The sequence below is a fragment of the Dermacentor variabilis genome, chromosome 5 (assembly GCF_050947875.1).
Source record: "Dermacentor variabilis isolate Ectoservices chromosome 5, ASM5094787v1, whole genome shotgun sequence".
Taxonomy (NCBI): domain Eukaryota; kingdom Metazoa; phylum Arthropoda; class Arachnida; order Ixodida; family Ixodidae; genus Dermacentor; species Dermacentor variabilis.
In genome coordinates, this window is record NC_134572.1 from 96,346,535 (window position 1) to 96,361,284 (window position 14,750).

Sequence of the window (14,750 nt, forward strand, 5' to 3'; positions counted from 1 at the left end):
GGAGAATTGATCGAACAGGAACGCGAATAGTAGACTGTTTCGAAGTGAAATTTTGCAAAGCTTGCACTGCATCGCAGACTTTTCCACATCTCTGAAGAAGCTTGTGAGGCAGTGGATGACTGCTGGGCCATGACGACAGTCGTGTCAAATAACGAGAGGTTTGAACGAGGCACTCCAACTCATATCCTCAGACTTCGTAGTGGCAGTTTTCATAGAGCAGCAAGCGTTGTCCCATTGTCGAGACTTGCTCTGATCAACAGTCATGCCGCAACCTTCGCGATGAACAAGAATGGCTAATAAAAATATGCAAATCCCACGCACATGTTGGAATCTATGTGAAGGGAAGCGTTCGTGAAGTGGTTAGGTTTCCCATTTCCCATTCCCGTTCCCATTCCATACCCACATTTATGGTGCATAGAGAAGCTGGCGCGCGCATATATTTTCGCACACCTGTTCTACATAAGGTAATCTTATATTACATTGTGTTTTCTCATTTATTCGTATTTACTTTAGCTATATCAGCCGCTTCTTGGTGGATCCCCCTTTGTGGATATGTGCCATGACATGGTAGTCATCATCATAATAAACACATGGCGACTATGAAAGAGCTAGTTGGTGTCGGCATGAAAGAAGTAAACGTGCGATTGTGGCCTAATTGTGCCGGTAGAGCTATATTATAAATATCATTGTACAATCATTATACAGAGCTATATACATTGGAGGTCATGTAGAAAATATTCCGAAGCGAATGAATCAGTGTGCAGTCATTAAACGACGAATAGTGAAGATGTAAGTAGGACCAGCTGCGAAAGCCTTTCTTCTTTAGGCTTCATGCGGGAACCCTGACTGCGCGGGTACTTCCGAAAGAATGTATGTTTTATTCACCGTGGGGAACAAATGATCTCACATGCAAAAAGAAAGAAAAGAAACAAAGACAATGGATCATATTTTTCTGCACTGCTAGAAAGTTCTGTACTTTTGGAACGTGTTACCAGGAATATTAAAGAAATAGCTGCCCTTAGACCCAGAAGGAATCCGGTATGTAGCCATATAAAATGAAGACAATCTAATTATGTTAATAAGCTTCCACTGTTTATGGCGTGCCCGCATGGCTGGTTTTCATTGTGACTTTGACAGAACTGCAGCGTGCCTGCTGTTTCACGAGAGCATAGGTAAGTTTGTGAAAGTGACCACGGCACAGGAATGTTTCCTTATTGGCTGTCCAAGGTGGAACCCATGACAGCCCTCAAATACTGAAATGACAAACTCAACAAAGGCCTGGCAGATCACAATGTGTTCAGTGTCCTTTATTTACATATCTGTGCATACCAAAAATGGGGTGACGTTTGTTGTAACATTGGGAGATCCGTAAACTTTTAAAAAAAATTGTCGGTTAGAGCAACCATTTGCTGCGCGGGGGGCCAAGGTTCGAATCCCGCTTTACCTTGAATTTTGTTGTTGTTTTTTAGAGAGGGAGGCCTACCCGGCTGAGAGCACGACCAGCAACCGACCGACCGACAAAACGACCGACACAGGCGAAACCATGGAATGTTATGCAAAAAAGGTTCGCTTTAAAACACGCTGTGGTATCGTTAGTGACGTGCTTTTTACACAGTGATACGGCGATGACCTGATCATTTTGAAATAAGATTAATTGAGTCCAAAAATCATGTTTGTTTGATGCAGCTCTCAAATTAAGAATAATTACAGCTATTCTTAAAAGTACGCGCATTCGACGAGTCCTACTAAGCACATGTGTCGCTTTTTTGTCTTGCGTTAGGTGCAGTGCGCCTAAGGACTTCAGCACGACGTGCCAACAAGCCCAACGTGCAACCTTAGTCGAGGAGTCCTGTCGCAGGATCTGTCATGTGGTGAGCTTTCGTGTCAGTGCACGGAGACGCCAGCTACATCTTCGTGTGGACATTTGAGGCCTCTCTTCTGTCCAGTAGAACACACAGGATTCATTTTTGCCTCAACGAAATAGCGGCACTAGGCATTTCCGAAGAGCTACTTGGTCTACTGCTCCGCGCTTTCTGGCACCACGCCTCACTGCACTGCACTAGTTTCACGGTTCACCGATCACGGTTCACGGATGGAGACAACCTCCAGACCAAGCAGAAATCTAATTTTTACAACGAAATGTGTCGCCTTCTTGATTGAACAAGGAACAGCGCAGCGGGTTCAGCACCGCATTCGAATCAGGCTCCTCGGCGATACCGCGGATGACGTCATGACCGTCTTCACCAGTCTGAGCGCGTTTTCCGCTTCGCGTTGCGTCCCGCCGCTGCTGTTGCCTATTTTGGCTGCAATAAAGCGACTTACGGAGATTTAGGGCTTTTTTGACGTTGACTCTTGTATTCAAGGGGTGAATAACTAATCACTCGCTGAATTCTCCTTCTTTCTCACATTTTTTTCTTTTTTTTTTTGAGAAGCGTTTCAACTTTCCTTTAACAAGTGATCACAACGCTGAGGATGTGTGAAAGGATTCACAGACTTAAAAAGCCGCCACAGTTAAGTGGGTCCGGGGGTATAGTCAGGGCCACGACTATAAGCTTGAATACCGGAAGGCTCATTTTTTTCTGCACACCAGAGACCACTCAAGGTTCGGCGACAACATTGCAACATATAGAGTCGGCTGCACCTATGGAGAATGTTCAGATACATGCAGGCGCGTCTTGCGCCGGGCGATAAGTTTTAACGTTTGTTAGTTGGCTATGCATGGTGTTGCGACGCTAAGCACGAGGTCGCGGGATCAAATCCCGGCCGCGACGGCTGCATTTCGATGCAGGCGAAATGCAAAAACGCCCGTTTCACCTGTATTGGGGAGCGCGTCAGATCTCCGCTGGTGGCCAGAATCAATCCGGAGTCCTTGACTACGGCGTGCTTCATAACTAAATCGTGGTATTGGCAAGTAAAACCCCAGAATCCATTCATTCATTCCTTTTGACGTCTGCTCCGTCCTCACTACTTGGAAATCTCTCCCCCGGCAGAAAACGAGCGTCCTCATGTACATGCATATCTGCTTCGTTCCACACAATCTTTCTCAGGTGGAGGAGGTCTCCCCTCTTTCCGGAGACTTCGGATGCCAGACATCACTGACATCTAGGGTCCACGTTTCCAACACAATGTGAAGCGTCCGAACTGACCCTCTCCTCCCGCGTCCTGAGCAAATGCCGTCATCTACTTTTGACGTTTCCTGGAACAAAGATGGCCTCTGTATATTTACTCTGGGATGTAAGCAACTGACAGACATCACGTCGATGAGCGATGGCTCATGGACGATGCGTTTGACAAAGCTCTGTTGTAGTAACTGCATTTAACGGGCCTCCATTGCTGCATCGAATTTCCATTCGGCATTATGCCACGTATACAGCCAGCAAAATAATAATTAAAAATAAATACCTGACGTAATGAGCGTTGACCCATGAACAATGCATTTCAAAAGACGCGGTTGCGCAATCTTCACGAAACGAGTCTTCATGCTTTTTTATGATTCCACTTCCACATTATGCCGCGTACGCAGCCAAGCAAATGCGCAAACAGAGCTACTCAGAACGCTTGTGACATTTTATACAATGCCTGCGTCACAATGGAGAGGTTCTAACTCGGTATGTGGTTGAGGATCGCTTGCCACTTGCTCCAACACATGATTAGGGACCTTGTGGATGGTTCCGGGTGGGACCAGTAGTCGGACCTTTCCTCTCTTTGTGGCTTATTGGTTAGCAATATATAGTAGCGTCTGGCTACTTCGCCGAGGCTCTGCGAAGTCGGTCGGAGTTAGATATATGTCTTAACTGCTAGAGCGTAGCAGGAACTATAGGTAAGTATGTCGTGCTTCGAATGTAATACCGCCTTCTTTATAATGTCTTACAGGAGCAAAGGGCTGCTGGTAATGACAGGTCTGAGAGTGTCGCAGCAGCTGATTAACCGCATGCTACTTAATCTTATATGAAGCGAGCTAATTAACTTGCACTATAAAGCGCCAGAGTCACTGTTCGATTTTTTTATGTCTCAGCGTTTCATCCCTCCACATGCGATCGCCAAGGGTAGGAAGCCCAATGAAATGTCTCTTAAGACGCCGGCTCTACATCGGTACGCGACATCCGCGTCGTGACCAGTTTTCGTGACCAGTTGAGGTGACGTTGTCCCATTAATTAACGGGCGCGTCCAAGACGCATTTTATCGCACAAGTGTTTATGGCCCAGTGTCCAGCTGCGGCGCGAAACACTATCGGCGGGTTACGACGTGTGGTCCCTCGACGGTCAGCAGCAGCGGCAAGACCGCGTGGTCACTTATGCACGCGGAACCGTCGCCTTCTCCCGTACTCAGGTGCGTATCTTGCCGCTGTTTTATGCTCTCGAACGACGAATGAGTCGGTTTCTTTCCGTGCGCCTTTCCGCGTCATGTCGTAACGACAAGTCATGGTTTAGCGTCTCTCTATTTATGCGGTGATCAGTCTCAGTTTTGGACTTTGTTCAATCAAATCAAGACTCGTGCCCTCCATTTATCAAAAAATCAGGTATTAACAGGTCAGCTCTTTCACAGAGCTGTCCAGAGATACAGAGTTTTTCGTCCGTCATATTGTCACTAAAATATTGGGCGCATGCATTACGCAGAATGATTGTTTACCAGCGAAATTAACTACGAAACGGAGAGTATAATTGAAAATGAAGATATGCATAACTACTTTATTATGTCATATTGAAAACTGCGGCCGAAAGTATAGGGTTAAAAAATCTGAAATGAAGCGATTCCCTGATTAGTAAAAGTGGTGGAAAGGGCATAGAGAGCAGCTGTGGCATTCGAGACACGTCAGGACTATGAAGAGCTGAACCAACTTTCGTTCACGACATTCTATAGTTTAGCGTAAGGGGTAGAAATTGAAGTGGGCAGGTTGTGCAGTATCTAGAACAAACAATGTGCGATCTGTCAAAGACAGTGTCAACGGAAGGGAAACGTTTTCAAGAGGGTCACAAGTGGCGAGCAACATGGAACTAGTTCGAACCTAATTTGGTGACGTCACCAAAGGCTGCGCTTTTGCAGCAATGCGTTTTTCGATGCTATTCCTTCTCGCGCTTTTCGCACTTCTTCAGTGATCAGAGCCACACCCCGCCCGCGTTATCAATGAGATCAACCGGCCGTGAATGTTGGATCATAAGAGTGGCATAGAATTGAGCGGAAGGCATCGCTACAAAATTGTGGCCCATACCTCTACAGCTATATATTTTTAGATGGCCCACGAGAAAGGTCCTATCCTCTGACAAGGCCTTCGCCCCGTAATCCGGGGATAAGGCGTTGTCAGGAGGCGTGATTTATCTGCCTCTTTTAGCCTCTCCCGGGAGTATATTGTATATTGTATAATACGGCCGAAATAAAATACTGCTGCTACTACTACTACTACTACTACTACTACTGCTAACTTGCTCTCGCTTTTGAGAGCTCCCTATGACTCAGTTATTGTTCAACACTCGATAAACTCACTGTACCACACGGCATGTAACTCCCCAACATATAAACTCACTCACTTGGAAGATCACTTCAACTTGCATTATTGCGATATGACACCTCATAAGGAATACGGTGTTTCAGAGTAGCAGGAACCACGTCAAGCGCTGATAAGTCTTGTATAAACTGGGACCGCCCTTCTGAAGCGTTCGTTCTTCAAATCTTGCCTCACTTAGGCCTTTCCTAATCTTTCAAGCTGGTTATCTTTGTGATAGCCCGTACCACATCGGAATCGTTTAATATACAGTGCATCTAGGATTCCAAGCTGTCCTGATCCGAAAGACCCATATGCCACGTGCCGTAATACTATATGGTCATATGGGTATGAAAGGGGAGGAGTGCTCGTACAGGATCGGGTTTTGTCAGGTATGAGAAAAGACACAGCGCAAAAGAGGCAGGCGGATTTTTCCTACAGGGGCGTATACGACTTAAAATTTCATTTGTCTAATATGGGGCAAACGAAAGAAGAAATGAGCACAAGGTTGTAAAATCTGCTTGCAATCTTTGCAATCTTTTCCATCTCTCTTCTTAAGGGTAGCATGGTTGAAACAGAAGAATACGCGGACAGATACCAAGAGGAGCGACGAATTCCAGCTACGACTTCCGCTATTGTGGTGCAGAAACAAAGGTGGTGCCGGCTCAAGAACGCAGCTCAAGCCAAAAATCACATGGTGAGTAGCTCAGCTATTCCTTTCAGCTCTAGTAACACTGTAAAAGATTCTAGCCCAGCCAGCGCTCGTCACACAGAAAGCACGCACACTTGCCGCATAGTTTTCGATGAAGGCCGTGTGCTCAAATTTGAATAATTCAGAACGCCTTTGCTAAATAATGTGACTTGGTAATACACCTTATCAATGTGTTTCCCATCAATGTTACCGTTGAGGAAAAAAATATATATTTCAACTAGAAGCATTAATATTCTTTATCTGTCTGTCTGTTTCACCAGAAAACTGCTAAAAATGCAATTGAATTACAAGTAACCGATTATTTGAACGTGTTGCGGGCGTATCTGGACGGCGCTGTGTCTTCTAACCAGACGAGTGGTACACGTACTGTATACAAAGAGTAAATGTAAAAAAGTTACGACAGCGGTGTTCCATTCGTTAGTCTATACCGCATGAATGACGGTGAACCTGTTATCGTGGCCCATTGGCTATTACGTTCTACGACTGAGCATTGCGAGGTCTCGCGTTCACTACCCAGACGCCGAGGCCGCACTACGGCGCGGGAAAAACGTTAGGAACGCGAAGAGCCACAAGTGATCAAAATGAACCTGGAGCCCTTCACTACACACCCCGACGCTCACAGCGCCCTCTGTCTTGTTTGGGGCGTGAAATTTTACAATTAAAGGCAGACACATAGGTGTAGCAAGAGGTAAAAAAAAATCGCTGTGACTGGTTCGTCAGTAAAATTAATGCTCCGGCGTCTGCAGTGGATCACTACTTAATTTACCTGCTGTCTGCCTTCAGTCGCATGTCGGCGCCGACGGTATATAAATGACAGTTACATATTTGTATGGAGGTACGAAAGACAAAACTCGTTGCCTTTGGCATGAATGCTACAGCCACTGCTGGCATGTCCCTAACATAATTTCGGATACTACACTGTCGATAGGAAGTCCCTAACTCACGAAAAAAATATAATAAATCAAAGCTGATCTGTAATTTGCTGGTTTGCTAAAGCCCTCCCAGTGCGATTTAGAACACCCTCTTGCAGCCTTGAGGTAAAGAAACACTTGCAACAAGTTGTATAGGACCTCAATAATGTTTTTTTTTTCCTCCTCCCCTACCTCCTCCTATTTTTCTCATCAGGAGTGCTACCTCTATGCTCGCGCTTTTTTTATACGTTGTTCTCGTCGATACTGACCGAACAAGCAAGAATAAGTTAACTATCCTAATATCGACGTGACTGAAGATAGCTTTCTTAATCTCTAAACGAATGTAAACGACCACAACTTTCAATGCCTAACATGATGAAGTATACGTTAGTATGATAGACCATTAAGAGAAAGTTACTCTAATGGTTCATAATACAATTCCCGGGTTCTCCGTGCGTACGTACCGATATCGTCGAGTGCCTTCGAAATCCACTCAGCGCACTGCCTTTGCGACCAGCCAACTTCACTGCCTGAACAAGCGCATAATATTTGACAATATTAAAGTACAGGCTGCCACGGAAATGTGCTTGCGGCATGAAGCTGCTTCTAAATGTTTATTTAAAAACTATCTTGACCTAGCTATCCACAAAAACGAGCAGCGGTTAAGCCGGTTCCCCTAATAGCGTATATGTATACTAAAACATCCTGCAATTGTTTTATTGTACAGCACCATAGGTAAACATTTGCGCAAAGTTACACATAATTAGACGAGGTCATGCCTAATTTGGCAGAACTGCTGAAAACCGTGGGTTAAACTGATATTCACTGTACATTAGTGTGGAGCACCGACATTTCCAGAGGCCCGTTGTTCCACGCATGGTGACTCATTGGCGAGGGAGTTCTGCTGCCGAGCGCGACGGCACCAGTTCGATTCCCGACGACAGCCGATTGGAAGCTGAGCGCCGAAAAAACGCTTACCTATTTCTTTTTTCTTAGGTGCCCGTTAAAAAAAAACCCATGTGGTTAAAGTTAGGCTGGAGCCCTCCACTCTCATAACCCCATTGTTACCTACATTAAGCCTCACGAGTAATATCAGAGGTTTCTTTTGATTCAAAAGCGTCAAATGGCTCATTGAGTGAGAAAGCCGGCGTGTCGTGTCAGTAGCAGCGCCTCAGTTCGTCACGTCACGAGCGCGCCTCGATGGAGCAGAGCAGGCGAAAGGAAACACCTGCTACCGCATCAGCGCGCCAGGTGTTGCTTGAGAAGAGAAGGCATCGCCACGGCGCCAAGTAACCCTCGCTGGCGCTCTCCGAAGTCTGTGTTATCCGCGCTAGAGCGTACCCAGCGCGGGCTCCCTGATGAAGATTTATTTATTAGAAATGTGGTGGCGCCACCCCTCGCCTTCACCTGAATGACCGGTCCCACCCGCCGGTCGAACGCTTGTGGCGTTGGAAACCCCACTACAGCAGCATGGAGCTTTGACAAGCGTTTGAATCTGCTGTATGTAGCTTTGACACTCGGTGGCGGAAACAGGGATTATATTCACCTCGCACTTGTCAATAAAATGGTAGAAGAGCAACGGAAACGATGCAAATGACGCAACAACCAAGCAGTACGTAGAGCAGACGACAGCTACTCAGCCCATGAGCTTGCCTGAGCCAATGGGCGCTGTCGAAACAGCCGCAGCTTCAGGATAAGGTGACGGTAGCGCCGCCGCAATTTCAACGTTTTTTTGCCATCACCTCGGCGCTTGCTAAAGCCAGCGCCTCCACTATTTTATTGTGGTAGCAATTATATGGACACTCGAGGTACATTTCTGCCGTCGGCGTCGGTGTCACCGTGAGGTTCCGTATAAAGTCCAAGGGCGATAAAACCCTCGCCGCGTGCCGCATGCTGTATGTGCAAGTGATAGCGTGGGAGCGTGAGCCGGCGAACGCGGTTTCCACGCGGAGCGAGGAAACCACGAGCGAGGACTGCTTTCCACGCGGAGCGAGGAAAGCAGCCCGGATGCGTGCCCTCTCCTGCTAGAATGCTAGGATGCCTCTTCGCCTGCCACTCGGTACAGAGTGGAGACAACCGCGGCGTTTAGTACAGCGTTGGCCACGCGAATCGCGGACGCCGCGTCCGCCTTTGGCGGATGCCGTAGAGACGCGTTGCCAGCACTCGCGTGTCTAGAAAGCGGTGTGCGACATGGCCAAAGTGCGGGCCAGGGCAGGCCTCATCTTCAAAGCAGTCTGCGATGTTTGCAGGGTGTGATATACTCGCAGACAGCTTTCTGTGGCAATGAAGGGAAAGCTACGGGCGCGTGCTTGCTGCACATGTGTTACGGTGCCAAGTAGTCCACCAGCGTTTGACACGGCTTTTGCTTTCCCGGAACAGACACTGAATAGACGGTTTCGCGTTTGCCCAGACGCCGAAGGGAAAAGCCGCGGAATAAGTAAGCTTTTACATTCAGTGGTGTGTTTTATCTTATTGAACTGTTACTATTAAGGTGTTTACGTTTTCTCTTCCCTAGCTTAATCTAATGGGGATCAAAACACCTGACTCTTTTCAGAAGCGCTTTCACTTGTGCGCGCTTTTCCTCCGTAGCTTTCCCGTCACTGCCACAGAAAGTTGTCTGCGGGTATTGTGTCAGTAGCTTCGTATGCGCTGGGCTTTCGACGTTTCGATCGCTTTGAAGCGAGAGATGCATGAAGGTTAATTCCCATGCTGCTGCCGCGATTCCTCACTCCGGAATACGGACAGCGAGTTTCCGCGCTCATCGAGCGAGATGTGTCTATGTTTACCTGTGCGCGCGTGACACTGTGCAGGCTAATTTAGTTAAAACACGTTGGTGGGCTAGTTCGTTTGAATCCATGATAGAATGTGCAAGCTTGACTGATCGAGGACGTAGAAAGAAGCAGGCGCACCAAGACAGAGCTGTCTCTGTGTGTCTGTTTCGTCCTACGTCCCAGTTCAGTCACGCTTACACATTCTATCATTTGCTATCTCAATCGGTGCTTCACCTTTCGGGCAAAACTGCGACTTTTTTTTTCAATGCCAACCAGGTGCGGCCGGTCCGACCGTTCACCGTGTTTTCCTATCGTCCTTTCCTACTCTCCACCGTCGGCTAGCGTTTGCGCCATCTTTACGGTCGTGGGATAGAGTACCATGTGGGTGACGCCTCACGACGGAAGTCGAAGGAAGACTGACAGACGCGTGACATCTTGAGAGCAGCAGGGACGGAGCGCCTACGGCTTCTCCACCGGGACGACAGCGGTGCGCGCTTAAACGCACGCGTGGCGCAAGCTGTCGTACATATTAGTCGTACCATTCGGGTAGCGTCGCATCGCGGCAACTCACTGGACTAAGGCGCACGAACGGCTTCTATAGGGGGGGGGGGGGGGGGGGGTTGTACTGGCATTGAAAAAATAGAGGAGGCGATGACTGAACCCACTCCACCATTATGTTGCACTCTATCCGCCCATTCCTTGTCAGTGCAAGCCCACGCCTGCTTTCTAACTGCGCTTCGGTAAGGCCACATCGAAATTCGCCGACCGCCTCAACTCCCTCGCTTGGCAGCGAGTAGTTCATAGCTCAAAGGACGGCTCAACGGCGTTCAAATGGAGATTGACGGTTTCGCATTCACTGCTGAAGTGACTAGCGCAAGAGTGGACACGGGACACTAAAAAGGCGACAAGGATAGCGCTTGTCCTTGTCCTCTTTTCAGCGCCCCGTGTCCACTCTTGCGCTAGTCACTTTAACATGGAATACCAACTAGCCCGGTCTCACACCCTGCTTCAGTTCGCATTCACAACTGATAAGAAGTGCGTAGGTGTCCTCAGATCTTACAGCGAAGCTGTATAGCTCTACCTCCCAGTGGGTCTGTTGTGCCCGTAGGGAAATACTTGGAAGGCGCGCGCAGCGTGCGCCGCTTGGTTCCTTGCAGCACCAGCAGATGACGCTCGTCTCCCCGCATCCTTAAACCCCCCAATGCTTAAAGGTAACACCAGAGTCCTTCAATGCTCTGGTAGCACCATCTCCGCCGCCCTCCCCCGTTTCGCGCTCGTTTCTCATGCGCGCTCTCGCCCCTCGATGGTGGCGCCCCCTTTTGTCCGTTGCAGCGTAGCAGACGACGCCACGTATTATGCGAGCGGGGGGATAACATTTTGGTTTTGGTGCTTTTGTTTTAGCTCCTATTTATTTCGTGTGGCACTGAAATTATATTCGAGAGCCTTGTTTCGACCCTGGAAACAAGAAAAAGCAGTAAGAACGAAATTTTAGTCGGTGGGGGGTGGGGGTGGGGTGATGTAAAACATGCCTGCTCTGTGGTCACGACAGGGACAGCGTGGGCGCACACATTCGCGTCACTTTGTACGGGTTTTCGCTGGTTTGTGAATCGTTGCAAGCAGCTGTGAAGCACAGTTGCCCCAGTGTGTTAATCAGAAATAGAAGCTATAAATATATTTTGAGTACCAGCGACTACACTTTAAAAGAGCAGGGAGAGAGAAAAAATGAACTAGCCGTTTTCCTCCTTCATGGCCTGTGAGTTCCTCCTTCACACGCACTTCACATGTCGCGCCCTCTTGTGGCAATCAACAGGGGAGGAACGTTTCTCCCTTGCGTGCGTATCTCGCTTAGCCGCCACCGGTGACTCGAACGTCGGCTACAATAACTTCTTTTCGATGGAAAGTAATGCGAAATAGCATAACCTGAGGTCTGAACTTTTCATGACAAGCGACCATTAGTGTCAAACCTCTAGCTCCAACGGGAGCTGCCATACGAGAATAGTTCAACCCAAAGCAGTGCCCGGCGGCGGACGCACTACCTTGTGACGCACAGCGAGACAAGCCCATACTCAGGCATCTCGGCCTAGACACCGCAAATATCAGCCAGCCTTTCTCCTTTTGATGTGTGAAATTTGGATGAGGAGAAATTTAAGCTATCTCGAATGTATGCATTTGTGGCCGTTTTGAAGCGCCACCCGCGATGGCTTCGAAGCGAAAGCAAAAGCTGGCGCTGTCGGCACGCAGCTGGGCGCTGCGAGCGCATCACCGCCGCAAGCGACGGCATCAAATCCACAGCTGGAGCACAAACCCAGCCCCTAGAGCAAGGAGGCACTCGAGCGCACCATGCAACTAGATATACAGCTGTATATCCAGCGCCACTTGCGTGCCGGTTCGTCTGCGTCTCCACCCGCCAGCGGCGGCTTCTCCGTGACGCATCGTTGGCGTCACGGCTTCTCCGTGAGCTTGGTGGTGCGGCCCACCGCCCCGTTCCAAAGAGGACGCTCGTAACATCCATCCATCCATCGTGTAGCGCGCACGACAGTACTGAGACAAGAATTACCGACCAACAATAGATGTCTTTCCTAAAAGGCGGGGTACAAGCAAACCTACGAACAAAAAGTATGCAGAAAATAAATTAGAAAAAAGGCTTTTACAAATTGCTGACTTCCGCGTTGCAGTTTTGCCCATACGGCTGTCGGCGTCTGTGAACAGAAGGAGACACCCTCGAAGATAACATGCAGAGGGACAATTGAAACTACAAAATACGAAAAGCCTAATGAAAGGCCCCAGGGTGCGGGGCAAACGGATATATGCCCAGACGTGAACGGGAGACCAAGGTAATGGGAAAGACATGGGTACAGCAGCGTTGTGCACTGTGTCGGGTGCCATGCTTCTAGAAAGCTGCATGGCACTGTCGAACTGGAACGTCAGTACGAAGCGAAACCACCCTCTCTCTAGCAGGAAGCACGGCTAGCACGGCGCAGACACAGCTTTGCAATAGAGGCGCTCGGAGAGAGACGGCATACTCCAAAGTCGGCGCTATCCTTCCCGGTCACTTGTCGCGACGGTTACGCTTCAGCCATTGTATTTACGCTATGCTTATAGTAGTTGTAGCCTAGCAGAGTGTATCGCAACAATCTTCGTTACCACGATTCTCCTAGAGATGGATATAACACAACAGACATCAACAGTTAGCCCTCCGATATCGTTAATGGTGAGCGGGGCCAGTCATGCCAACCGCGGTGAGTAATCTTTGGTTCTCGTATGTAGTAGCATACTGACATCACGGCGAGTAACTTCTATAATAGCCTCCTTGGATGCTATGCTAGTATTTACGTCCGCTCTCCTCCAATATACTTACAAATCGCAAGCAGCTGGTCAGCGTATAGCAGCGAACGTACCAGAATACTTTTAGTCTGTGGTCATGAACGCGAATCATGATTTCTAAGGCTTGCTCGAAAGCGGTGGCTTCAGTGTCCCGGCAAGTCAGGCCGCCGGCAGCCGCCGGCACACCGCGCGCCGGCTCGCACGTACTCGCTCTGCAGCGGCGTACGGACTCCGCGGATAGCAGAGTGTTTGCCATTTCTGCATAAAATTAGGCGAGAAAACGTTGGAGCGATCTCAACAGAATGCATTTAATAAAGGTCAGCGGTTCTTGAAGCGCCATCCGCTACGGCTTCGAAGTGAAAGGCTTAAAACTCCGTCACCACCATGTTGATAATTGAAAGTCGCTAGTCAAAAGCATTCATTATAGGGCAGTTTTATATGAACATGTCTGCGTGGATTCTCCGTGCCTATAAGGTGACTATACCTAAACAAGTATTCCATCGAAATTTATTGTTGAATAACGTATAGCAGAGATATTATAAGAAGCCAACAAACACTGACACCAAGGACAACATAGGGGAAATTACTTGTGCTTAATAAATGAAATAATGAAACGATAAATTAACGGAAATTAAAGTGGATGAAAAAACAACTTGCCGCAGGTGGGAACCGAACCCACAACCTCCGCATTTCGCGTGTGATGCTCTACCAATTGAGCTACCGCGGCGCTGTTTCCCCATCCACTTTCTTGGGTATTTATGTGTCCTAGTAGAACCCGGGGAGTGTCAGCCAGCGCCACCACTCACAGACCTTGGCGGCGGAGGTGGAACGTCCTTTTTGCAGCAGGCGTCACGAGAACGTGATCTTTTTGGGTGAAGGCAACTGGTCCATAAACCCACATATGCTACCTGAAGGTATCAATGTAGCCGGATTCGAGACCCTCGTTATGTAATAAACGAGAAGAAAGGGATTTAACCGAGGGGCCCGATTTTTATTAGTCATATCATAAGAAGCCAACAAACACTGACACCAAGGACAACATAGCGGAAATTGCTTGTGCTTATTAAATGAAATAATGAAACTATAAATTCATGGAAATTAAAGTGGATGAAAAAACAACCTGCCGCAGGTGGGAAGCAGAGAGTCACTCACTGGCACTACAATGCAGTTCGAAACATCATGGCTATATAAAAGGGTTCCAAGGCATATGGATGTAGGCAGTTCATATGTATGTAGGTAGCTCGAGCAGACATATGAAACTAGTGTGATCTATGACCACAAACTCTATTGAAGCTTGTAGCCAAGCTGGAAATAAAAAAAAAAGCTTGAGCAGTTTGTGTGTCTGCCCTATGTCGTGTGTTGTGGTTGCTCTGTCCTGCGCAGTATGTGTGAAAGTTCTCCGTGTTGCTCGGTTGTGCATAGTATGTCTGTGAAAGTTCGTTTGTTGCTCTGCATGGTTTTGCCGAGTGGAAAGTGCAAAAGGAAATGCCGGTTCTTTTTTTTGATGGATGTTATGACCGCCCCCTTTGGAACGGGGCGGTGGGTCGCGCCGC

The 14,750-nt window shown here is 48.1% G+C and overlaps 1 protein-coding gene across 2 annotated transcripts in view; it reads left to right on the top strand.

The window, feature by feature from the left end:
• Positions 1-14,750, top strand: part of LOC142582935 (beta-1,3-galactosyltransferase 5-like) — a 229,183-nt gene that overhangs the window by 173,025 nt on the left and 41,408 nt on the right. The window contains exons 1-3 of one of the 2 annotated variants that reach the window (XM_075693078.1): positions 1,484-1,564; positions 1,781-1,871; positions 6,126-6,176. In XM_075693078.1, coding sequence (XP_075549193.1) covers positions 1,554-1,564; positions 1,781-1,871; positions 6,126-6,176 — 153 coding nt within the window. In that variant the 5' untranslated portion in view covers positions 1,484-1,553. Of the gene's footprint in view, positions 1-1,483; positions 1,565-1,780; positions 1,872-6,038; positions 6,177-14,750 lie in introns of those variants that run through there. The other variant, XM_075693081.1, reaches the window with a different exon arrangement.